This window comes from Scardinius erythrophthalmus, assembly GCF_964197995.2.
Source record: "Scardinius erythrophthalmus genome assembly, chromosome: 20".
NCBI lineage: Eukaryota > Metazoa > Chordata > Actinopteri > Cypriniformes > Leuciscidae > Scardinius > Scardinius erythrophthalmus.
The window spans coordinates 26,936,901-26,961,623 of record NC_138240.1 but is presented as its reverse complement, the minus strand read 5'-3'; the positions used below and the strand labels follow the sequence as shown (position 1 = coordinate 26,961,623).

At 35.0% G+C, this 24,723-nt stretch overlaps 2 protein-coding genes across 2 annotated transcripts in view; one reads left to right on the top strand and one right to left on the bottom strand.

Moving 5' to 3' along the window:
* inpp5l (inositol polyphosphate-5-phosphatase L) overlaps positions 1–14,326 on the top strand; it is a 31,083-nt gene extending 16,757 nt beyond the window's left edge. The window contains exons 5-16 of the mRNA XM_081349568.1: positions 1,329–1,392; positions 2,576–2,679; positions 3,259–3,311; positions 3,621–3,740; positions 5,701–5,785; positions 5,879–5,974; positions 7,131–7,205; positions 7,290–7,363; positions 8,875–8,986; positions 9,191–9,259; positions 9,368–9,427; positions 12,175–14,326. Of these exons, the coding sequence (XP_081205694.1) occupies positions 1,329–1,392; positions 2,576–2,679; positions 3,259–3,311; positions 3,621–3,740; positions 5,701–5,785; positions 5,879–5,974; positions 7,131–7,205; positions 7,290–7,363; positions 8,875–8,986; positions 9,191–9,259; positions 9,368–9,409 (894 nt within the window). The 3' untranslated portion in view covers positions 9,410–9,427; positions 12,175–14,326. The remainder of the gene's footprint in view (positions 1–1,328; positions 1,393–2,575; positions 2,680–3,258; positions 3,312–3,620; positions 3,741–5,700; positions 5,786–5,878; positions 5,975–7,130; positions 7,206–7,289; positions 7,364–8,874; positions 8,987–9,190; positions 9,260–9,367; positions 9,428–12,174) is intronic.
* Positions 14,327–18,982: 4,656 nt separating this feature from the next.
* nkx6.3 (NK6 homeobox 3) lies at positions 18,983–21,527 on the bottom strand (the record flags this gene model as incomplete). The annotated part of the gene is made up of 3 exons (XM_081348360.1): positions 18,983–19,213; positions 19,970–20,139; positions 21,110–21,527. 3 exons carry the CDS (start codon positions 21,525–21,527, stop codon positions 18,983–18,985), a joined length of 819 nt encoding a protein of 272 aa, XP_081204486.1.
* Positions 21,528–24,723: the final 3,196 nt, after the last annotated feature.

Below are 24,723 nucleotides of genomic sequence, written 5' to 3'. Positions count from 1 at the left end.
CTTTACACCTATCTTCATCAATCAGGCAAGTGCAGGGTTTAATAAAAATGTATTGACTTAAAAGTGATTTTTTTATCTAAACACCATTTGTACGATGTGTGCCAGACGCTCTCTGCATTTACACACACACTCTCTTCCCAGTCAAGCGATGATTCACAACCCTCAGAAAACTAATTACAAATCAATACAGATGATGTGAGACAAATGAGAATGAAGGTGGGTGTTAACACAGCCGATGGCTGTGTGTGTGAGTTCATGCACTGCAATGAGGACCTTCATTATAAAGAGCTGGAAAATTTTAGCAAGATTTAATTATTTTTTGCCAACACACAATTATTTGTTTATCAAACAGACCCAAATTTTCCCCATGGCCCAGTGGTATTTCAAATACAGTCGATCCTTGTCAACAGCATTTAATGACACTTTACAGCAATACAATATAATTTTTAATGTTTTCAAAAGAAATCTCTTATAATATAGCATTCTCAACAGACAAACCCAAAAAAGGTTAATCCAGTCTGTGTCATTTCCCAGTCCAATTTCCCATCTCTCTCTCCCCAATCATTTCTGGTCCCTGCCGGAGCTGTTGTGCTTGAGTTGCACATGTGCCTGTTGTAATGTCCAGTCTCTCAAGACTGGTCATCTAGAAAGCACTATCATATTAAAAAAGTATAATTTCTCTCACAAGATTTCTTTCTTTCTCCTGGGATGGATATTTTGAAGAAAACCTGACTCTGTGTGTGTGTTTACGGTGTGGTGTGCTTCATGTCAAAACATCCCTCAATGGCAGGTCATTTTTCTCTGCCATCCATGCGGCTCGTGTTAGGCCAACAGGAGGGCCCTGTGTTTAATCCCTGTGTGATTGTTTTAATTTTCTGTCCGTATTGATCTCTGCGGAGCTGGATTGATGTGCGCTCACCAGAGCAAGCAGCTAGTACATTAAATTCATTCAGCGTGCTGTCAGAAAACGCAGGGAGTGTGCGTGTGTGAGGTTTGTGAGTAGAGTATTGCATGGGCATGTCTAGGTGTTTTTTGGGGTACCAAAACTATGGGCAAGTTTATGATTGGATAAGGAAATCGACTGTAACAGAGTCTTGAAAGTCAGGGTTTAATGATTATGATGCGAGTACATCATCAACATCATCTAAAATCAAAGCAGCTCTTCAGACATTGGAGATCTCCATTAACCCCTTTTTGTGCATGACTTTAAGCTGTCAGGTCATTAGCCCTGTATCCACTCGGGATATTATTAGGGCTTCGATTAGAAGATCACACAAAATAATGTATGATTGTTTGCTTGACTGATTGATTTATTTATTTGATTTTAGGCTCTGGGAAGCATGTATTTCATCCACAAGTCACTGAAAAATATCCAACAATATGACTTCAATGGTAAGAGTATTATTTCGATAAATGTACTATAAAATATGGTTGAATTTCACAAAACCTTTCAAGAACAAGTCCTGGTCATATTACAAAATCCCGATCACCACGTCGGGGGTTATTTTGCAAGAATGACTAGCTGATTGTGCATCATCCTGCTTATAACATGGCTTTTTAGCAAATAAATCAATAAATAAACAAAATATTTTAGCAGTTATGGAGTGGTCAGTTGGTCATACATTGTTACCTGTGGATGAGCTGCGATTTATTCAGAAATATTTGACAATTCAGCATTCTGGAGAGCTGTATAATAGGAAATTATATTTTTCTTTTTTAGGACCATTAAGATTTTTGCATTGTGACATTATTTTCATGACAATTAAGTACATCCCAAAAATTTTAATTGTTGTAATATAATATAAAGGACAAATATGGTATAACATAAAGAAAAATTATGTTTGTATCTATATCTAAATTGTATCTATATAGTATGTATACATAATTTGAACTGGCTTTAATTTATGCTTATAAAAAAACATTGTATTAACTGACATAACTGCAGTCATGAAAAACAAATGAGAATCAATCTCCATTGGAAAAAAACATAAAGATGCTTTAGATTAAAAAGAATTCAAAAGTTAAAAATTCAGGTGAATACATAGAATTCAGTTGAGGAACAGTGTTGCTTCTCAGAATGTTTTATTCAATATTAAAGATTAAGATCAAGATTAAATATTTCGTGGAAATTGTGTAATTAAGTGGGTTAAATGGTACAAGGATTTTCCCAATTCATACAAAAAAAAAAATAATTCTTACTGGCCGAAACACAAGATATTTACTGCTATTAGCAGAGAGATGAATTTCCAACCAACACAACATAAACAAATGTTCTCCTTTGACTCATTTGGTTAGTGTCTCTGATAGAACAGGATTTAACCTCATAAGCTTTTTCTCTCGAGCCTTCATCTGTTCTAGTCACAGCATCTCATGAATAAGCTCTCAAGAAGAGGACTAATAGAAGAGCCATTTAGATCAGTGGACCAATGAATTTGGTGCCCTATCAAATCAGTGTCTCATAGATCCTGCTCTCACAGGCTACAGCTGCACGACAACTCCAACATTACTATATTGATTTTGCATTTGCATGTTTTTCTTACAATATGTCTTGTTTGTTTATTCCTCCTCCTTGTAGTGAAGGAGTTTAAAGCTGTCTCAGGCCATAACAAGTACGTGGGCTCCCTGGAAGGAGTGACTACCATGGAAAAAGAGAAATTCCCCAAGAACTTTTGGCCTGATGTAAGTGTGTGTGAAGTAGTGTTCTTCTTTTTTTTTTTAAACAATTGTAGTGAATTTCTCTTTGCTGTTTCACTTCTGTTTTGACTACATTTTTAGGGATGCACCAGATTAATTTACTTATACTGGTTAAATGCTCTCATATAGAGCATTTGTTACATAAACCTTGAAACACAAAGAAACTGGAATCAGAACAAACTATCAACGATTAGTTCAAGAATTGATTTCATTAATTCATTAAACATATTCATGTCTGTAATATTGTGGAATATTTTTACCTATCTTCCCATCATGCTGTACAAGTTGTCCAAATTATGTTATTTTTTTAGTTGTCACAATTTTAATGAATGCTACATATTTTATAATGAGGGGAAAATCATACAGTAACAAAGTTGTATCCAAAATCTAAATGTTTGGTCATTTAAATTAAAGTTAAATAGTAAACATGCAGTTATTACTAAAATATACTTTAATTTTTTAATACTGTCATTAACTTCATTGATTACTCGAACTCTGTCTATAAAATGATATGGATGCCTCCTTAATTTTATTATGCATATGTGTGTGTGCATTTCATTACAGTTCAAGTGGTCCAGAAAAGGCTACATGAGGACACGGTGGATCATTCACAACCAGTATGTTTTCACTCACACTCTTCTTCACCTTTTGAGATGTCCCCCTTAATTTTCTTTACAGTCTATCGTGTAAGTGTTTTTTGGCTTCAGCTCAAAGAAAACACTTTGTGTTAGCTGTGTGTTAGTGGAATAGTATGTCATCAGAAGTGCATTAATAGCAGACACATGGCAGCAGTATAATAGAGCAGTACAGGAACCTGAAGACTGAGTGATAAATGAACTCCATCCTATCAGCTAATGTCCCACATCAGTCACAGAGACCACCATATATAATATATCTTGTGTTTATCTGTGTGTGTGTGTGTGCAGGGGTTTAGACCTGGTGAACGTTCACCTGTTTCACGACGCCTCCAACCTCATAGCCTGCAACGCTAGCCCATCAGTGTATTCCGCAAACCGCAAGAAAGCTCTCCGATATGTCATCAACAGGTTTGTGCTTCTGAATTATTTGTGTAAATACTTTCAAGTAATACAAATGTGACCCTGGATCACAAAACCAGTCATAAGTGGCACGGGTATATTTGTGGCAATAGCCAACAATACATTTTATGGGTCAAAATTTTCAATTTTTCTTTTATGCCAAAAATCATTTGGCTATTAAGTAAAGATCATGTTCCATGAAGATATTTAGTAAATTTTGTGAGTGATTGCAGCATAATTGTGACCATAAATGGACAACTTTAAAAGGCGATTTTCTCAATGTTTTGATTTTTTTTGCACCCTCAGATTCCAGATCTTCAAATAGTTGTATATTGGCCACATATTGTCCTATCCTAACAAACCATACATCAATTGAAAGCTTATTTATTCAGATTTCATGTGATGTATAAATCTCTATTTCATAAAATTGCTCCATGTGACTGGTTTTGTGGTCCAGGGTCAAAAATGACAGTGGATGCAAAGACAACATGAAATTAGAATTAAATAACATGCATTAGTGCACGTTATCCCTACATTCATTAAAGGGTTAGTTCACCCACAAATTTATCTCATATATTTATATAAAATATCCCATACTTTACTCACCGTCAAGCCATCCTAGGTGTATATGACTTTCTTCTTTCAGCCAAACACAATTGTCCAAAAATATCCTGGCTCTTCCCAGCTTTGTAATAAGAGAGTGAATGGTACCCTAGATTTTGAAGCCCAAAAAAGCACATTCATTCATCATAAAAGTAATCCATACAGCTCCAGGGGGCTAAAGGGATGGTTCGGAGTAATTTCAACCTAGGGTCCTTTGCACCATGACCTCGAGCCAAACCTTTTTTTTTTACCTTTGTCGAACATTATTAAAGTTAGAGTTTATTTACAGATATGAGCCGAATGGCTTAGTGGAGGTGGTAACGGATCCAAGGATGTATCTCGTAAATTACCCCACTAATAATGCCCAGAATGGTACCAAACTTCTACAGTAGTACAAATAGGTTCTGTACTCATAAAACGAGGTATTGGAAAGTTTGTAAGTACATCAGGAGTTTATTTAAATAACACTTGCCTGATGGCTCATGCTACTGCTAACCCGGATGTCGAGGTCACTGTGATTTGGGAAAAGCCCATAAAAGTCCTTTGCAAAACTCACAAGTGTAAGGGGAAAGTGGAAAACTTTTCTGAAGTGTTGACAACTTAGTGTTAACTAATAATTGTTGCAAACTGGTACTACCAACAAAATATTAGTGCATTCCTGTAACTGGGCGTCATTACACTACATCCTAAAGGCCCTTGCACACTGAGTCCGAAATTTGCATCAGAAATTTTCGTACGTTAAAAATTAAATACGACCTCACTTTATGTGAATCACGCTTGCACACTACCTCAGAAACTTTCGTCCGTCAAAAAAAAATTCGGATCAGGTTCGATTTTCTGCGTTTTTCGCATCCGTAGTAAGCATTTTAAATGGTGTTTTGACAATTTAGAGCCACCGAATCACGAATATTCACGAATACGGAAAACCGCATGCGAAAATTTCGGACTCTGTGCAAGGACCTTTATTCATCGCTTTCTGACAGGACTTTTACAGGGGGGTTTGGCTCGAGGTCATGGTGCAAAGTACCCTTGGTTGAAATTACTCCAAACCATCCCTTTAATAAAGGCCTTCTGAAGTGAAGCTATGCGTAATTGTAAGAAAAATATCCATATTTATAACTTTATAAAGTATAATCACTGGCTTCCGATAATAACGGCCATACGCGAGTCTAGTTCCGGTGGAAGAGTGACCTCTGAACTGACGTATAATAATAATAATATTATTAATTAATATTTCCAGTTGAATTTTCTCCTACACACAGAAATGCATCAGTTAAATGCTGTGTTATGTTGCCTTTGAGCAGAAAAGACATTGACTTGTAATGTGGTTTGTGGTCCATATCAAATTCTTTCTCTTGTCTTGCAGGATGGATGATAACAGCTACAGTTCTCTTCCCTTCTTTCTGTTTGGGGATTTCAATTTCCGCCTTGACACACTCAGTCTAGTACAGGTAAATCTGATTGATATACTCCACACACACACCAAAGAGACCATACACACATAAATGATATAAAGATTAATATGTGTATTTGTTTGTGTTCAGAACCTCTCCATGTCGGCTGATATCCAGACGGTAAAAAAAGACAGTAGCAACGAGGTAGAAAAAATCATTTGTGAAGGGAAAGACAATGACCACCAGGTGATTATTTATTTTTAAAGCTGTTTTGATGAAAAGAGATATTGAATTAGTTATATTATATGCTGATTTCTTAATCAAATTAACCACTAACATTTGCATATATCAATTATTTCTGAGAAAAGCCTACAAATTAAGATCCAGTCATTCAGTAGACATTGCAAAAGTTAACCTGAGGTAAATTTACGGACTATTTACACATTCCATTAATTGTTGGTTTTTGTACATACATAAAAACTTAGGAGTCAGTAAGATTATTTTTTTTAATTCACCAAGGACGCATTAAATCGAGCGAAATTGTCAGAAATCCTCTGTAAAAATTTAAATGTCTTTTCTGTTTCAAATAAATGCTGACACAGATCAATTAAATAAGACACTTTCACAATGCTGATGCTGAAAATTCAGTCATTTCAAATTACGCTTTTTTTGATCAAATAAATTCAGCCTTCGTGAGCATATGAAAATTGTTTGTTTTTATAAACATAAAAAAATCTTACCGACCAAAAACTTTTGAATGGTTGTGTATAATGTACTTAATATATTATATATATATATATATATATATATATATATATATATATATATATATATATATATATATATATTAAAAATACTAAGTAAATTAATAATGGTCACATGTATGTATATGTATGTGTAAATATTTATTTATTTATTTATATATATATATATATATATATATATATATAGAGCCACCACCAAATCTGCAGAGACACTTGCTTTCCTGAGGTTTTGTAAACATAGATGTTAAAGGCTCTGACTTAGCATCCAGGAGATGATTAATTTTTTCTTTTTGTGTGCGCTCAGACATATCCAGTACACTGTCCAGCCAGATTTATGGTTCTTGGACGGTTAATATTGACTTCTTGCCAGTCCTGGAAATGCGAGCTTGCATTTAGATCACTCCTGCAGACCTGTGCTTCATTTTTTTTTTTTTTTTGCCAGCAAAGTTGGAGTTACTCTCCGTTCTTTGCTAGTTTTTTATGCCCTGCATTAACCTCTGTCCTTCTCTTTTCACCTTTGTCTTTACTCTTTGTCTTTCCTTGTGTTTATTTTTTCTTTACTCATTTTTTGTTCCTTTGCTTTCTTTTCAATACTTCATTCTTTTTTTTTGTCCTTCTTTTTATCACTCCATCACTAGGTTCTCCTTCATATAGAGACCAAGTTATTTGCTTACTTGAACCAGGCCGTGTTCAGAGAAAACAACGGAAAAGAGGTCTGAACTTTGTTTTCAGAAATAAGACATTGATTATAATTGAATCAAAAGAGTGTATCACTAGAAATGAGTTCTGTCTTTCAGCTGCTGAAGTATGATAAGGAGATCTCCGAGTTTCACGACGTCATCACAGAGGAGGATATCCGCTTTCCTCCTAGGTGAGCAACTTTAAAAAGTCTCGTTAAACACCTGAGAATGTAAAGTGCACAATATTAAATAGTGCACAATATTTCAACTGTAAAAATCAAAGTAATATCAGACTCTGGCCTTGCAGAAAAGAAACGTCTTTCAGAAGCAGAACAAAGTATATCATTTAAAAATATACATATTATAATAATATTAGCTGTACTTTTCATGGACCAATCAAATCTGTATGGACACTGTAAAATCAGGTCCTACATCACATAATTTCCTGATTAATATTTTATCATTATTAATTTACAGAAATACATTACTTTTGAAAACTATCATTCAAAAGTTTAAGCCGGCAAGATTTTAAATTTTTTTTTGGAAGAAATTAATACTTTTATTCAACAAGGACACATTAAATTGATCAAAAGTGGCATTTATAATGTTAGAAAATATTCAAATTTCTTATTCATCAAATAACTTTCTTATTCATCAAATAATCCTGAAAAAAATAATGGTTTCCACAGAAATATTAAGCAGCACAACTGTTTTCAAAATTGATAAAAATAAGTAATGTTTCCTGTGAACCAAATCACCATATTATAATAATTTCTGAAGGATCATGAGACTCTGAAGACCAGTATTTTGGAAAGTTAGTTTTAAAAATATTGCATTACAATATTGCGTTACTCCCTAAAAAAGTAACTAATTGTGTTGCTTAGTTGCTTTTTAAGGAAAATAATGCATTACATTACTTTTTCTCGCCTGGGCTGGACTAAACAACTAACTGAACAAAAGTTCTATTTTTGGCAAATGCAAAGGCCCTTTCACACCAAATGTGAGATGACCCACGAGAAGAAAGTTCAACACTCTCACTTCAGCAAAAAAAAAAAAAAGAAACACAAATGTGTTGTTTAACTAAAGTCATGTTTGCTTATTTGTATGGTTGAATTCCATTGAAAGTCAACAGCAAAGACACTGGTTAATAAAGTGAAATTAAATACATAAATAGTATATTATTCAACATTTTAATTATTGCAGGTTTGCTTAATGGTTAGCATTTCACTGCTTTTATTCATTTTGAGGAATGCTGAATCAGTGTTTGTCCAAGTGAGAAGAGTAAATGCATGTTCACATTAGCAGAACTACAATAACCATCATGTTCACACACAACGCCTCTGCACTTACTCCTGATTTCTCTCAACATGAGGACAGGAGAGCTGTCAATCAATAAATGGGAAAACAAAGTATCTTGTGTTCCTTATTTGAAAAAGTAATTCAGATATTTTGGTGTAAATTTAAAAGTAATTTGTTACTTTACTTGTTACTTAGTAAAAGTAATCTGATTACGTAACTCATGTTGCTTGTAATACGTTACCCCCAACACTGCTGAAGACTGGAGTCGTGGTTGCTAAAAATTCAGCTTTGACATTTCAGGAATTCATTATTTTTCATTGTTAAATAATGAATTGTAATTTTCAGTCCAAAAACAGTGTAATGTTCATGTCTGAGTTCTGCTTGTATCGTTTTAATGTTTCAGTTACCCATACAGTGAAGACTACACTAAACCTACACAGTACATGAACACACGATGCCCGGCATGGTGTGACCGCATCCTAATGTCCCACAGCGCGGCAGACATCATTCACCGGGTAGGTTCACATTTATAATGTTTATTGTGATCTTAATGAAGTTTTTTCTTCTTCTTTTCTTACATATTCTTTTACACCATAGCTAAATATGTTCATCTGTATTACACATCCATGTGTTAAATCTGGTACCAAAGGATATGCAATATGCTTGTTTGAGATGAATGAACAGCGACTTGTTGTTGATTTATTGTTTATTGTCTGCAGAGGGAAGAGGGTGAGAGTGGTGTTTTTTATGACACACTGGGCTCCAACATCTGCATGGGAGACCACAAGGTGATCAGATCTCTCAAACATCCCATCCAAATCAAAATGTTTCAACGAATGCTAATGGGTGATTCAATCAATGACTATTTTATTGGTTATTTTTTATCTTTTCTCCAGCCTGTTTTCCTGTTTTTTCCACTGAAGACAATTGCACATTGACACTAGGAGAGTCAAAGGGTGAGGCATTTCATTTGTTTGTGTTTTGTTTGCTGCTTTTGTAGCTTGACCTGAAACAGCAAAGATTTTGTTTATAAGTATAAAATCTGATTTTCAGGGTTTTTTCCCTCCAATATATTCTTAGAATATGGACAATGCCTTATACTGGTTAAATGTATAGAAATACAATAAAACTATATTGGCATTTAATTCAGTTCTATTTTTTATATATAATTTCTTGAATTACCTCAAATTGTAAAAATGTCACCAATAAAATTAATTTTATTTGTTATGTTGAAGATTAAAGGTGGAATCAGTGATTTCAGGCCCAAAAATATTTTTATCACATTCATCTAATCTTTCCTAACGATCCGCTAGCTGCCCGCCCCATAAGCATGCCGTCAAAAAACGCGTATCTGTAGGCAGCCTAGGCTCTGAGATCTGCACACAAAAACAAATGGTTTAGCCAAACACTCAAAACCAAAACAAATAGTGTTCCAACCAATCACCGACAGGGGGAGGGTGTTGTGAGGTTTTGTGCTCGTGCACGGCTGCACGCGAAGTCAGAGCTGAAGAAAAAGCTGTCTCAAAACCTCACAACACCCTCCCCCTGTCGGTGATTGGTTGGAACACTATTTGTTTTGGTTTTGAGTGTTTGGCTAAACCATTTGTTTTTGTGTGCAGATCTCAGAGCCTAGGCTGCCTACAGAGACGCGTTTTTTTGATGGCATGCTTATGGGGCGGGCAGCTAGCGGATCGTTAGGAAAGATTAGATAAATGTGATAAAAATATTTTTGGGCCTGAAATCACTGATACCACCTTTAACTGCAGTGTGACACGAACTTCAACTAAAACTATATTAAATTACATAGTTGTAATTTTTAATAATTATGATGCATCTCATTTTATATTAAGCATGTCTTTATTCATTGAGTAAACATGGAATGTTTGTACTTTTACACATATATTCGTCACACAAGTGAAATAACAAAGACAAAAAAGGTGATTTTGGTTTTGGTTGGTACATGTAACAAAAGCTACAATATTCCTAATTTAAATAATTCCCACCCAAGGCATACGCAAAAAAGGGGGGTGAGGCCTGGTTGAGTTGTGTTAGTAGTGTTTTGAACCTCGCAGTTATGGTAAGGGCGTGACATTTCCAAAACACGTTCGAAGCGGTTGCCCAATCACAACACACTGGTCCAATCAGAGCACATTGTGTTTTTTAGAAGAAGGGGCTTTATAGAAACCAGAACTAAACAGAGCGTTGCTGGCAGTCCGGGAAAAGAGGTGCTGCAACAATGTAAAATATGTGAAAAATAACTGTTTTTTGTACATTCAAACATGAAATCCTACTAGACCCCAAAAACATAATCAAGACTTTGAAAAAGGGCATAACATCTTGATGTTGAAAAAAGGTTTATGTCCACGTTATTTGTCAACCACCCAAGTACACCTCTCCCATTTCCAGTTTGAGTCGCAGAATGTCCGTCAGTCCACTTAAGCGCTCTGTTCTGATCTTCCCCGAGGAGCCGTTAGCCGCCCCTCGGCCCTCATTTACTGTGACGCTGAGCCGAGATGATGGAAGACGGGTCCCGCTGCTCGTCTCCTGATCTATGTCTGTTGGATTCCCTGGCTCTCAAGCCTACGCAAGCAGTTCCACCGCTCTGGACCATAAACGCACCAGTGTTCATTAATTACAGATACACAGAACACAGATCTATCCTGCATTGTTGTCCCATATTGGCATTTTTAGGGCAGTGATTTTGTTTTGCTGCCAGTTTTATGTGTGTTCTATAGGTTACGCTTGTCTAGTGTTTAGATGGGTTTACTACTGAAGCTGGTAATAGCCTTAAATTATGGACATTAGTATTCTTTGGTGCTTAAATTGAGGAATTGGGGTCTAAAGTGGATTCTGCAGGTTTAATTTTTTTGTTTGTTTGTTGTGCAAGACAATGCAATGTGCATTGTGAAACATTTCAGTCTACGAAAAACGTTAAATGGCTGGAAACAAAGATGTTGATATAAACATTTTTTGTACATTCAGTACAGTACTGTACAAAAGCAATGTCAATACCAGACAATACCAAGAAATACAAAACTCTGCACAAATTGTGCCACCGTACAGACAGATTATAGAAGAGCATATATGTATATACTTAACAGTCATTGGTAATCCAAAGTGCTTGACATTGGTATAATAAGGAGAGAGAATAAAAAAAAAATGCAAACATTATAAAAGGCCATTTTAAATTATTTAAAAACAAATGAATAAGAAAGATAAAAGAACAGTTTTATTTCAAATGGACAAAACTAAAATGGAATGAAATACAGTAAAATAACATTTTTCAAAAGACACAATGACACATTCCCATTTAAAACAAACTTCTCAGCAATATTATACATTTCAATATACATTTTCTGTTTTATTCTTATGCGTTCATAAACCCACTTTAATTCTTTCTATTTGCACCGTTTACATTTTTTCTACAATTACTAAAAATAATAACAACACATTTCCACTAGATGAACAAAACCATTGAATGGTTTTATCAAGATTTCGGGTTAAAATTATTTCATAAGTGTATGTCTTAGGACAAATAACTGGTCACATGCCATTTTTTAATCACCCTTTAAAAAAATGTTTATGTGAAATACCCATAAACCAAACAAATATTAATTTACAAAGTTGTCATGTGCAAGATTAATATGTTTTCATAAATACGTTTTCTTTTCAAGTTGATTAACACTCCTTCTCTCTTTATCAGGACTTCCTGTGTTGTTGACGTGTTCCTAGAGGTTATTCTGTGGTCATCTCTTCCGATCATACCAGGGCTCTACAACAAGTACACACTCACTCTCACACACCGAGACAATGAGAAAACCCCTACAGGACCCCCTGAAATCTCCTGGCAAACTCAAGTGGGACAAGGACAAGAACTGTTCATTTTCCGATATGTTCTCTTAGTTTTACTTTCATCATAATGCACATTTAACAAAGACTTCAGGTATGTTCAGTCAGCGTGACTTCAGAAATGTCTGAACAAAGAAAAATAGGACAAAATCAAAAAAGGACCAAGAGAAAGAACACAAAGACTTCTCAAAGCTCTCAACTCCCGACTTTTCACAGACAACTAAGCTTAAGACTTTGCATAGAGTGGGTATTACAACTCCATTCGTTTGCTTTTTACTCATTGCATGCGAATGCAAGTACAAGTATGCTGAAAATAGCACACCGTATCCAAACGCGAGCTGCTGCGACACGCACAAGCTTTGTTTGCTGTTTCACTCCGGAATCTCTTTGCATCGACGTTCATCATTCATGTGCATGCGCATCGAGTAAAGTGCGGCCCGACACTTTTGCTTTTATCTAGTTGTTTTTCAGTTCTTATGCATGTGAGTATGGATTCATAACCGTATGTTTTTGCATTTACACTCGCCTCAGCACTTATGGCTGTCAGCGTGTTCTTCAGCTTCAGTCATTGTCTCTGCGGGGTTGTTAGTCAAGACTCTCGGATCAATAGAATATGTACAGGACACCAAGGGACAAGTTATAAAGCCATTAGCACTTGTGAATTATGGAAATCCCACCCAGAGTGCCCTGGCCTGGAAGCCCCCAGACTTTTAATTAGAGCACTAGTGCAATGTGGAATGCTAATGTGGAGCATAGCGTTCGCAGATCTGTTTGTTGTTTTATTTGCGTTGGATCTTGGGTATTTCATATTGTTTAGTAAAGTTTAACCACTCTATAAAGGGTTTCATTGGTGTTGGTCCAGCGTTAAATGTGTTTAAAGCTAGTTTTAACTACCACGTTTCATATAGTAGGATTCTTTGTGGTAAATTACCTTATGTGTTGCTTTATGTAATGACTTTAAATTGTAAATACGTAGGGCTACGTAACTGTTATTGAATCACTTTGTTAGTCACTGATGCTCAGAAATGTATTAATAATCAAACCCGACAATATTCAAGATTTAAGTTGACACACTTTTACAGTAAAATATCCCTTTAAATGTCCTCAGCAACATGTTTCTCATTTCAAAACCCAAATCAAACAAATGATCTCTACAAGGGATTATATCCAGATATGATAGGGCCGTGATTTCTTAACCAAACCGGAATTTATTGATTAAATCAGTATAATCTGAACACCCCCCACGCATAATTTACGCGTGAGGGTTAAATCGTACAGCCCACCTGTCAATAATGGACTTGTTGAAGTTGATTCATGGTATGGTCAACATAATTTACTGTTCTCTGGGGCATCGCTTCAAACCGTGGTTCAATAGGAGGCCACGGAGTCGCTGTAGGAACGTTTAGCATTTGAGATTTTACAGATAAACACAAACACTACAGTCTCTTGAGATTTATGTGCACTGTTATTAGCATGCTAAGTTACACGTGTATGTAGCCATTCATGTTTGCACTGGTTTTGGGGAAGTATTTTACTTAGCAGTGATGTGAGCATTCATAGTCCGTAATAAAAGGGATCTTTCTTTCATAGTAATTGTGAAATCAGTCACATTGCTTATTGTATGTTAACCTTTAAGTTATTTCTACTTTCTGTGACTCTGACTTTTCTTCTTCTTCTTCATAAAAAAAGAAAAAAAAAAAAAGAACTCCTGGGTGTTCCAAAACATATTTTGTTGATCCTGGAACAACATTTCTAACCATATCCCTACCCCTAACCGAACTCTATCTATAAGTTATCTCTAAAATCAGTGGGAAATAATCTGTGAATTACACTGATGAAGAAACACCTAACCATGGTTGCAAGCCTAAACTTGACATACACTTGTCCCTCAAATCTTACTGGTTAGAATGTGGTTCGAGGATCAACAAAGATGTTGATCCAGGATTCAGGAACATTTTGTACTTGGTGAAATCAGGTTCTGCCATGGAGCCACCCTAGAAACATTGAAAAATATATTGTTATATAGTGTCTATCAAGAAAATGGGCAGTGGTATTGGGAAAAGTTTAAAATAAATGGTGACTGCTGGGCCAGGAGGAAACTTGTCGATAAGATCAGAACATTTGCCATTATGAAATTATAGATTGTTCAGAGTAAACAAAGGGAAAGTTCACCCTCAAATTTTAATTCTGTCATTGTTTACTCACCCTCGAGTTGTTCTAAACTTGTGTTTCTTTCTTCTGTTGAACACAAAAGCAGATTTTTTTTTCACACTATGGAAGTCATTGGGGACCAGCAACTGTTTGGTTACCCACATTCTTCAAAATATCTTCTTGTATGTTCAACAGAACAAAAAAAAACTAAACTCATACAACTTGAGGGTGAATAAACGATGACAGAATGTTTATTTTTGGGCAAGCTATCCCTTTAAACAGTCATATTCATATGGAAGCTTGTTTCCGCCACAAAATAAAAAAAAATAAAAGATAATTGCGACTTTTTATCTCACAATTGCGAGTTTACATCTCGCAATTCTGACTTTATTTCTCAGAATTGCGAGATATAAAGTCAGAATTGCGTGTTTTAAAGTCGCAATTGCGTGTTATAAAGTCAGAATTCTGACTTTTTTTCTCGCAATTGCGACTTTATATCACGCAATTCTGACTTTATATCTCAGCATTCTGACTTTATATCTCAGAATTCTGACTTTATATCACGCAATTCTGACTTTATATCTCAGCATTCTGACTTTATATCTCAGAATTCTGACTTTATATCACGCAATTGGGAGATATAAAGTCAGAATTGCATGATATAAAGTCGCAATTGCGTGTTATAAAGTCAGAATTCTGAGATATAAAGTCAGAATTGCGTGTTATAAAGTCAGAATTCAGACTTTTTTTCTCGCAATTGCGACTTTATATCTCAGAATTCTGACTTTATATCACGCAATTGGGAGATATAAAGTCAGAATTGCATGATATAAAGTCGCAATTGCGTGTTATAAAGTCAGAATTGTGAGATAAACTATTCTGAGGTAAAAAAAAAAAAAAAAAGTCCGTCTTTTTTTCCCCCTTAGAATTGGACTTTATATCTCACAATTCTGAGAAAAGATGTCAGAATTGCGAGATATAAACTCGCAATTATGTGTTATAAAGTCAGAATTGCGTGATATAAAGTCAGAATTCTGAGATATAAAGTCAGAATTGCGTGATATAGTCGCAATTGCGAGAAAAAAAGTCAGAATTCTGACTTTATAAGACGCAATTGCGACTTTATATCTCAGAATTCTGACTTTATTTCACGCAATTCTGACTTTATATCTCGCAATTCTGAGAAATAAAGTCAAAATTGCGAGATGTAAACTCGCAATTGTGAGATAAAAAGTCGCAATTATCTTTCATTTTTTTTTTATTTTGTGGTGGAAACAAGCTTCCATATATTCATACCTAAAAACTGCAGGAGATAAAACTTTCTTGTGATTGAAGATGTACATGATGCTTGATAATGTGCCAAATATAGTTTTTTTCCTCTTTTTTTCTCCATTTTATGATTTTTGACAGACCTTGTGTTTGGCAGATCGGTTGTAACAGACATAAGATGCAGTAAAACAGTAGCAGTGCATCTAGTGTACCTAATGTGCTGTCGAATGTTAGACTGGCCTGAAACGGTCTAAAGACCCTCTTACTGTACTATACCTTCTGCAGCACCAATGAATGTTTTTCTCAAATATGTTATGTCTTATTTCCTAATAAAATGTATATATTCATCAACTGATCAGTCAAATTGTGTTTTTTTTTTTAGCCTAATAGATACATATAACAGAATATTGAAATAGGGTAAATAGATAGATAGAAAAATGTAAATTGTTTTGAATATATGAACACATACACTAATGTTCAAAAGTTGGGGGTCGGGAAGATTTTTTTGTGTTTTTGAACGAAGTCTCTAATGCTCACCAAGGCATTTATTTGTTAAAAGCTACTTAAATCTCCTAATTGAACCAAGTCCTAAACCTGGCTTAATCTAAGCCTTGTCTGTGGAACCAGGACAATAAATGTTTTTCTTTTCTTTTAGAAACAAAAAAAACCTTACTGACCAACTAGGGTCAGGAAAATTGAATGCGGGATTAGAATTTAGCCTTTTTTATTATTCAAAAACATTGATGATAATGAATCCAGCTGACTTGCCTCACTGCCTTGACTTTGTAGGCAGTGTTTGCGCATGGCAACTTGGTGACAACTAAGTGAATATTTATTTACTACAATAGTAATTACTCGCTAGAAATCAAAAGTGCGGAAAAGTAAATATACATTTACGCACAAACTGACCACCAACTGCAATTTTCAGACGCCATTTTTGTTTTTATCAAAGGCTGCGAAGGATACATCTAGGATACAAAAATCCATTAGATAGAGATAGAGACAGGATGCGACACGATCATTGGTTTCGGATGTGCCTTGTTAACTTTCTATGCTGCCTGCGGAGGCAGCATTGTTCAGCTTTCAGACGCAGCCGTCAAGTTTCTCCGTATTTTAAATATTGCTAAAATTAGCATCACTGAGAAGATCCATTGATGCCTGTTTGGTCAATTGTTTCACATTGACCCCATTCACATTAATTGATCAATCCAGAGTCATTATCATTATAAGATCCTTTAATTGAGGTGTGCAGTTAAGGCGTCCATAACAAGCAGATGCCAAACAAGACACACAGACACACACACATACACTCTCCCACCATCTGCTCTCTCATTTAGATTAAAGGATCTGAGATCTGACTAATGCTTCCCTGTAGACAACTGGTCTCAAAGGAGCCATTAGTTAAATGACATTCATCAAACTGACAATGACCACTTTATATCCAGTGCCTGCTGATTTGCTGTAGAATTATCAGAGTAAGTTTTACATTTATTGACAGTTCAAACTGTCTTTTTTTTCCCAACAGGTTAAACTCAGGCATTAACTTAAAACGTAACTTAATATTATCAAGGTTTCATCCCTTTCATAATGTTCACTTATCTAGTATGCTGAAAAGTTTTGATTTACCTCTTTAAAACGTTAAAAGATTGAACAGATTCTCAAAATAACAGGACAAACTCAACATTCAAAACAGCAATTTATTGTTCTAATTAATAATTAATTTACAGATCATATACATTAGATTATATGCATTTTAGATGTTAAACGTTTGAGTGTTATTTATGGTTTCATTTATTTATTATTGGGGGAATATCTATCAACCCTGTCTTCAAGAGTTTTTAAAAATCAATAAATAATAGTATCTCTACAGTGCTTGTATGGCATTATTGAAAACATGCTGTCTTATTACTAAACATCCCTGTCTGAACTTGACCTGATTTATGGACTGAGAGGGTTGCAGTTGCAGGTTAGTTCAACTTCACTGGCACAACATGAAATGCTTGTAACTTTTGGAAGAAAGGGAAGAATGTACATCTACAGTGACGTAATGATATAAAGAGAGTGAGAATACAGTTCATTCGGTATTGATTTATGTATCTGATTGCATATGACCATATCTCCTTGTTATCCCTGTTTCATGAGCATTTATAATGCATTTTATCTCTGAATAAGTTTGAGCAATATTTAATACAGAATTCAACGACAACTGGGTACACTGTAAAAAGTGATCAGTTGACTTAACTTAAAAAAGTGAAGAAACCCGTTGCCATAAAATTAAGTAGATAAGCTTAATGCGTAATTGAAAAAATTAAGTTATGGGAACTTGACATTTTTAATTACAAGCATGAAATTTAATTTTATGGCAACAGGTTTCCTCACTTTTAAAGTTAAGTTAACTGATCACTTTTTACATCGTAACACTTTCTTTGAAGCTTTTATAATGCAACATAAATGTATTCTCAATGCCTTAAAATTGATTCCCAAGGCCTTGTAAATTTTGTCAATTGTATGTTCTCGTAAATAATTGTCATCAGTTACAATAGCCTATAATAAATTATAGCGGTTTATTCATGGATATATTTAGAGAATACATTGTATAACACAATAATCAATAACAATGGCATGTATAAAATGTTATAATGCATAATCAAATGAATAGCCATGAATAGTTCAATATTAAAATTATTAAAATAATTTGTTATAGCCTACTTATACAGAGTGTTAGGCCTAGATGTCACACAAGAAAGATCAATATCCCAATAACTATAGCCTAATTTTTTTATTAAAAATTCTAGTCCACAAATGTTTTTTTTTTCGTTACAATACATTTATACAATGAATTAATTAGGTTACACACTGCCCAAAACATTTTGTCGTCTTTTACATTTTATTTTGCCATTTCTTTAATAGTTTTATAGGCATATCATAATTGTTTTACTGTTTAAACTTGTAACGCTGAAAAGCCTGTTTAATAGCAAGTTCCATTTTGATCACCCCATATCATTTCTGTATCTTTTTTTTTTCCCTTGGCAAAACAAATGGTGGTCATTTTCATAGAAAGTGTCACAGAGAACGGTTATATATTACCGTGTATTAGTATAATTTGAGACCCCTTGTTGTTGTTGTTGTTGTTGTTGTTGTTGTTGTTGTTGTTGTTTTAGTGTATGAAAATGCGTGTTTGTTTGTATGTTGGTGTAGGCCTAATGGTAGGCTACAGCGGCCTGTTGAACGCGCGTTCGCCTTCAGAGGTGATGCGGTCCCAGGCGAAGTACTGAGAAAGCTCTGCGGTGTTTTCGCAGCAGCTGTCGGATCTTCTCGTCGTCCGTGTCGGGGTCCAGCGGTTTGTTGTACTCCTCGTCCTCCACTTCGTTCTCTGAGCAGTCTCCTCCACTCTCCACCCGCGAGGCCTGTGTGGAGCTGGGCTCCGTCGCGCTCTTCTTCCGCCATTTAGTGCGCCGGTTCTGGAACCACACCTGAGAGGAATCACATTATCGTGTCAGATTCACGTAGCAGGTGCTGTTAAAACTATAAACTATAAAAATTTTTTACAAATAAACAAACTCACAACAAACCTTTAAGAATGTCAGTTAGACAGAACGTACTTATAGCTGTTTGCTTCTCAACAACTTTACCAACTTTAACGTTAATCCACAACCAATTTAGGCGATTTTATATCGAATAACGCACGAATGCAGACCTATTAAACTATAATTGTAGGTTTAACTTAAAAAAAAAAAAACTGGTTGTTTTTTTGAAATGACAAATGTGAGAATGAAGGAGATTGGTTTAATCAACAGAAACTCAAAATATGTTATCTATTCTGAACCTCATTAAAGGGATATTCACCCAAAGAATGATAAGACTGCTATCATTTGCTTACCCTCATGTTGTTCCAAACCTGAATGAGTTTCTCTCTTCGGTTGAACACAAAAGAATATATTTTGAAGAATGCGGGTCACCACTGTCTGTACCCACTGACTTTTATAGTGGCCTATGTTTTTCCTACTATGGAAGTCAACCATCAACTGTTTGATTACCAACATTCTTTAAAATATCTTCTTTTGTGTTCAACAGAAGAAACAAACTCATACAGGTTTGGAACAACATGAGGGTGAGTAAATGATGACAGATTTTTGTGGCTTTAATTATCGAAGTTGATTTGACCAAAGAAACAAAGTTGATAACAAATCATGAAAATATTTTTTCAGTGTAGTATTATGTTATCTTACTTTAACTTGTGACTCAGTCATGCCTAGTGAGTATGCCAGTCTGGCTCTCTCTGGTCCTGCCAGGTACTTGGTCTGCTCAAAGGTTTTCTCCAGAGCGAAGATCTGGTGCCCGCTGAAAGTGGGTCTTGTGTGCTTCTTTTTCCCCGCCGTCTCAGTGTGATGCCCACCGTCTGCAGAGAAAACACGAGATTGTGTATCCCAACCAAATCTGCATGTGCTGACTTAATTTTTCCTTCTACTTAACCTCCGTGACTTCAAAGCAGGAAAAGGTGAAATGAAAACAATTTTGTATTTTATGTTAGAAACATTCATAGTTACATCTGAAACTTAAGAGATCTTGGAATGAATAGAATAACCTTAAATAAAAATAAATAAAATAAACATCTGGTATTATAGAAGACTTTTTATATTTTATAGACAACAAATGTCTATTAAAATGTCAGATGTTTGATAGAATTATGTTATAATGTTTATTATATTGTACAAATAATTATTTTAATATAATATTAATATAATAATATTTTGATATTTTATATTTCACTTTTTTTTTACATTTCCACTTAAAAGATTAAAATAATGAACAGTTTAAAATGATTGGCCTACAGTTATTCAAAGTAAACAATTATTATTGATATCTTGTTTACTGAAAAAAGTCATTTTATATAATTTCCACAACCTTTCATTTAAATTGAATTTACATCATACAGTCAATATTATAAACACGGATAATATCACGCTGATTAGTTAAATCTTGTAACTTTTCACTTTAATCTTAAAATAATTAACTGTTTAATAAGTTGAAATATTTTTCATTAAAAACTTTTATTTTATCGTTTACTGAAAAAAGTCATTTAAAATATTGTCCACAACCTTTCATTTAAATATAATGTACATCATATACAGTAGTCAATTTTATAAACACTGATTTGTTACATTTTGTAACATTTCCACTGAAGTTTAAAAATATTGCACTAACTGGACTCCTTAAATACAGTCTAATTGGGATTTTTCTTTAATCTTCTGTATGATTTCCAAACAATTTACAAAACTGTACTAAATAGTAAATAAGGTAAATTAGTATTAGTAAATGTCACATCGTTGGTCTGACATCACACACACTACTCTTTTCAGATGACTTACTGTTGGCACACTGCTGTCTCGCTCCTCTCCACTCGTAGCCTCCGTCCACCCAGCAGCTGCTGCCTTTGCCCTTCATACCCGAAGACTCAACGCCGGCTTTAGGGAAAGCGCTCAGTCCCGATGGGGCGTAATCCCGATTATAATACACCCCTGGACTGGGCACAGCTGTCCCAAAGCCACCCATGGTGGGGTACCCGGACAATAGCGCGGGGGTTCCCGGGCCGCCCATCAAGGATCGACTCAGGATGTCACTGATGCCATGCGGAGTGCCAGCCTGGAGCTGAGCGTTGATATTGGCGGGGCTGAGCTTGTAGAAGGAGTTGGGAATGGAGTACTGGCACACCGGGGCCTTGATGTCTGAGGGGAACTGGTTCAAGCTGTTGTTGAAGAGGAAAGACCCTGAAATATTGGACTCCATGGAAACTAGTGTGCGCTCTTCTTCTGTTTCCAATGACGAGGATGAGGATGATGATTACCAAGGTCCTGACATCCAGTACTCCGAAGGGTCTAGTCCAGTTCTAATCTGAGTTCTGATTTAATAATCTGGAGTATTTCCAGCGCTCAGTGTGGTCTTCACATCACACCAGGTTCAAAATGTCTGAAAGTTCAGGTAAGAGTCTGCTTTTATTTCCTCTTCTCAACTCTTTTAACTAGTCCATAATGGATGCTGGAACTCCAAAGTGAACACTCGCTCAGTTGCACAGACAAATGTCCCGCTGGCTCTCTGGTTGCAGGTCATAAATAAGATGCACCTTACACAGTCCAACATAATGATGGACAGAATTAGAATGCCCCTGTCTTGATTGGTTAAGCGCTCAACGTGCCTGATCTCTTCATTGGTCTGTTTTCGCAGTGGGACAGCCTTTGATTGGTTGTCAACAGATTAATAGTTTTTTAAAAAGTCCGGGTGAGAATGAGTAGCTTTTTAATGGGGCGTCTGCCGTGGCTGTGGAGGAGCAGCTTGGAAGCGTAACGCAAGGAAATGGGATTTTTGTCGTCTTCAATGGTCATTGGGAATATATTTGACATAGTCATTTTCTTCATAATGATTGTGGCATTGTGGAAGATGAATAAGATGTTTGGTGACTATGTCTGACAGATTTTTTTTTCTTACTAATATCAGCTGCAAAATCTTCCCCTCTCTGAGTGCGTAATTTCTCAAAATAATGCATTTGCATCTAAATTGTATTTCTGGGATTGTAGAGCAATTTACAACTTTAATCAAAAGTATCAAAGTACTTTTGATTCATATGTAGTCAACAAATGGAAAAAGTCAAATGTTTAATGTGTTTATTCAAAGATGTAATGCAATTGCAAGATGCAATTGTTTGTAAGCAGTTGTTTATATGTACACTTGAATGTAACAAGCGCACAAAGGTAATGACAAATAACAATATGATGTTATATAATGAAATAAGTGTAAAGAATCTACAGCAACATACACCCATTTTCTGAGAGCAAAAGTTAAATCGTCAGTCTGACCTTTAACTAGGCATTGTCCTTGACTTTCTGGTCTTAGACTGTTTGATATTCTGTCCAGCTCAAGAAGGGTTTTACAATTACAGTTTGTACTGAGATATTGATTGTGTAAGTTCATGCAGAAATTCTTAAATTTCTTGACACAAGCATTCACAAGTGGTGTAGTGTCAGTGGCAGTTTTTGAGGTGTAAAAAAGGTGCGTGTGTGTGTGTGTGTGTGTGTGTGTATGTGTGTGTGTGTGTGTGTGTGTGTGTGTGTGTGTGTGTGTGTGTGTGTGTGTGTGTGTGTAATAAAAAAAAAAAATAATAATAATAATATATATATATATATATATATATATATATATATATATATATATATATATATATATATATATATATATATATATATATATATATATATACCTTAGATATAATAACAGTAATTAAAGAAAATAATTAAAGATAGAAAAGAAGGAAGGAAGAAAGCAAGAATGGAAATAAGAAAGGAGAAAGAAAGAAAGAAAGAATATAAAGAAGGAAGAAAGAAAGGAAATAAGGAAGGAGAAAGAAAAAAGGAAGGAAGGAAGAAAATAAGGAAGGAAGAAAGACAAAGAAAGGACATAAGGAAGGAAGGAGAAAGAAAGGAAGGAAATAAGGAAGGAAGGAACATAAGGAAGGAGAAAGAAAGAAAAAAGGAAGGAAGAAAGAAAGAAACAAAGAAAGGACTTAAGGAAGGAACGAGAAAGAAAGAAAGGAAATAAGGAAGGAAGAAAGAAAGAAAATAAGGAAGGAAAAAATAAAGAAAAGCAATATGGAAGGAAGAAATAATGGAAATAAGGAGAGAGAAGTGAAGGAAGAAAAAATGGAAATAAGTAAGAAAGAAGAAAGAAAGGAAATAAGGAAGGAAGAATGGAAATAAGGAAGGAAGAAAGAATGGAAATAAGGACGAAAGGAAATAAGGAAGGAAAAAGAAAGAAAATAAGGAAGGGAGGAAGGAAGAAAGGAAGGAAGAAAGAAAGAAAATAAGGAAGGAAGAAAGCAAAAAAAAGAAAAAGGAAGGAATAAAGAAAGAAAATAAGGAAGGAAAAATTAAAGAAAGTCAATAAGGAAGGAAGAAATAATGGAAATAAGGAGAGAGAAAGGAAGGAAGAAAGAATGGAAATAAGGAAGGAGAAAGAACGAATAAAAAAGGAAGGAAGAAAGAAAAAATAAGGAAGAATGAAATAAAGAAAGGACATAAGGAGAAAGAAAGGAATGAAATAAGGAAGGAAGGAACATAAGGAAGGAGAAAGAAAGGAAATAAGGAAGGAGAAAGAAAGAAAAAAGGAAGGAAGAAAGAAAGAAAATAAGGAAGGAAGAAAGAAACAAAGAAAGGACATAAGGAAGGAAGGAGAAAGAAAGAAAGGAAAAAGGAAGGAAGAAAGAAAGAAAATAAGAAAGGAAAAAATAAAGAAAGGCAATAAGGAAGGAAGAAATAATGGAAATGAGAGAGAAAGGAAGGAAGAAAAATGGAAATAAGTAAGGAAGAAGAAAGAAAGAAAGGAAATAAGGAAGGAAGAAAGAAAGGAAATAAGGAAGGAAGAAAGAATGGAAATAAGAACGAAAGGAAATAAGGAAGGAAAAAGAAAGAAAATAAGGAAGGAAGGAAGGAAGGAAGGAAGAAAGAAAGAAAGAAAGGAAATAAGGAGGGGAGGAAGAAAGAAAGGAAGGAAGGAAGGAATGAGGAAGAAAGAAAGAAAGAACTCACCAATGCTTTATGCTCACAGTTTGGTCACCATATTTTTTTTTTTTTTTTTTTTTTTTATGCAGGGATTCCCAGACATTTATTAAAAAACCTCTTCCACTGACGTTTAGGTTTTATAATGAAAAATTCCCTATCTGTATTTAATTGTGTGGGCTGCTTTAACTAGTTTTCCTCTGTAGAGGGCGATAGATGTCAGACATTAACTATCTCCATATAGAGACCTTTGACAATCCCTCAGTCAGTGCATGAAGACAAGAGGAACACACACTAGTGCTGGAAGCTTATAATCATCCAATCAGTACATTTATAAAGTAATGTGTCCTCATACCAACACGGCCAATATGTGCATACATACTTTAATACTGTACTGTTTCATCACTGGAAAATACAATATATAAAGCTATCTCTAG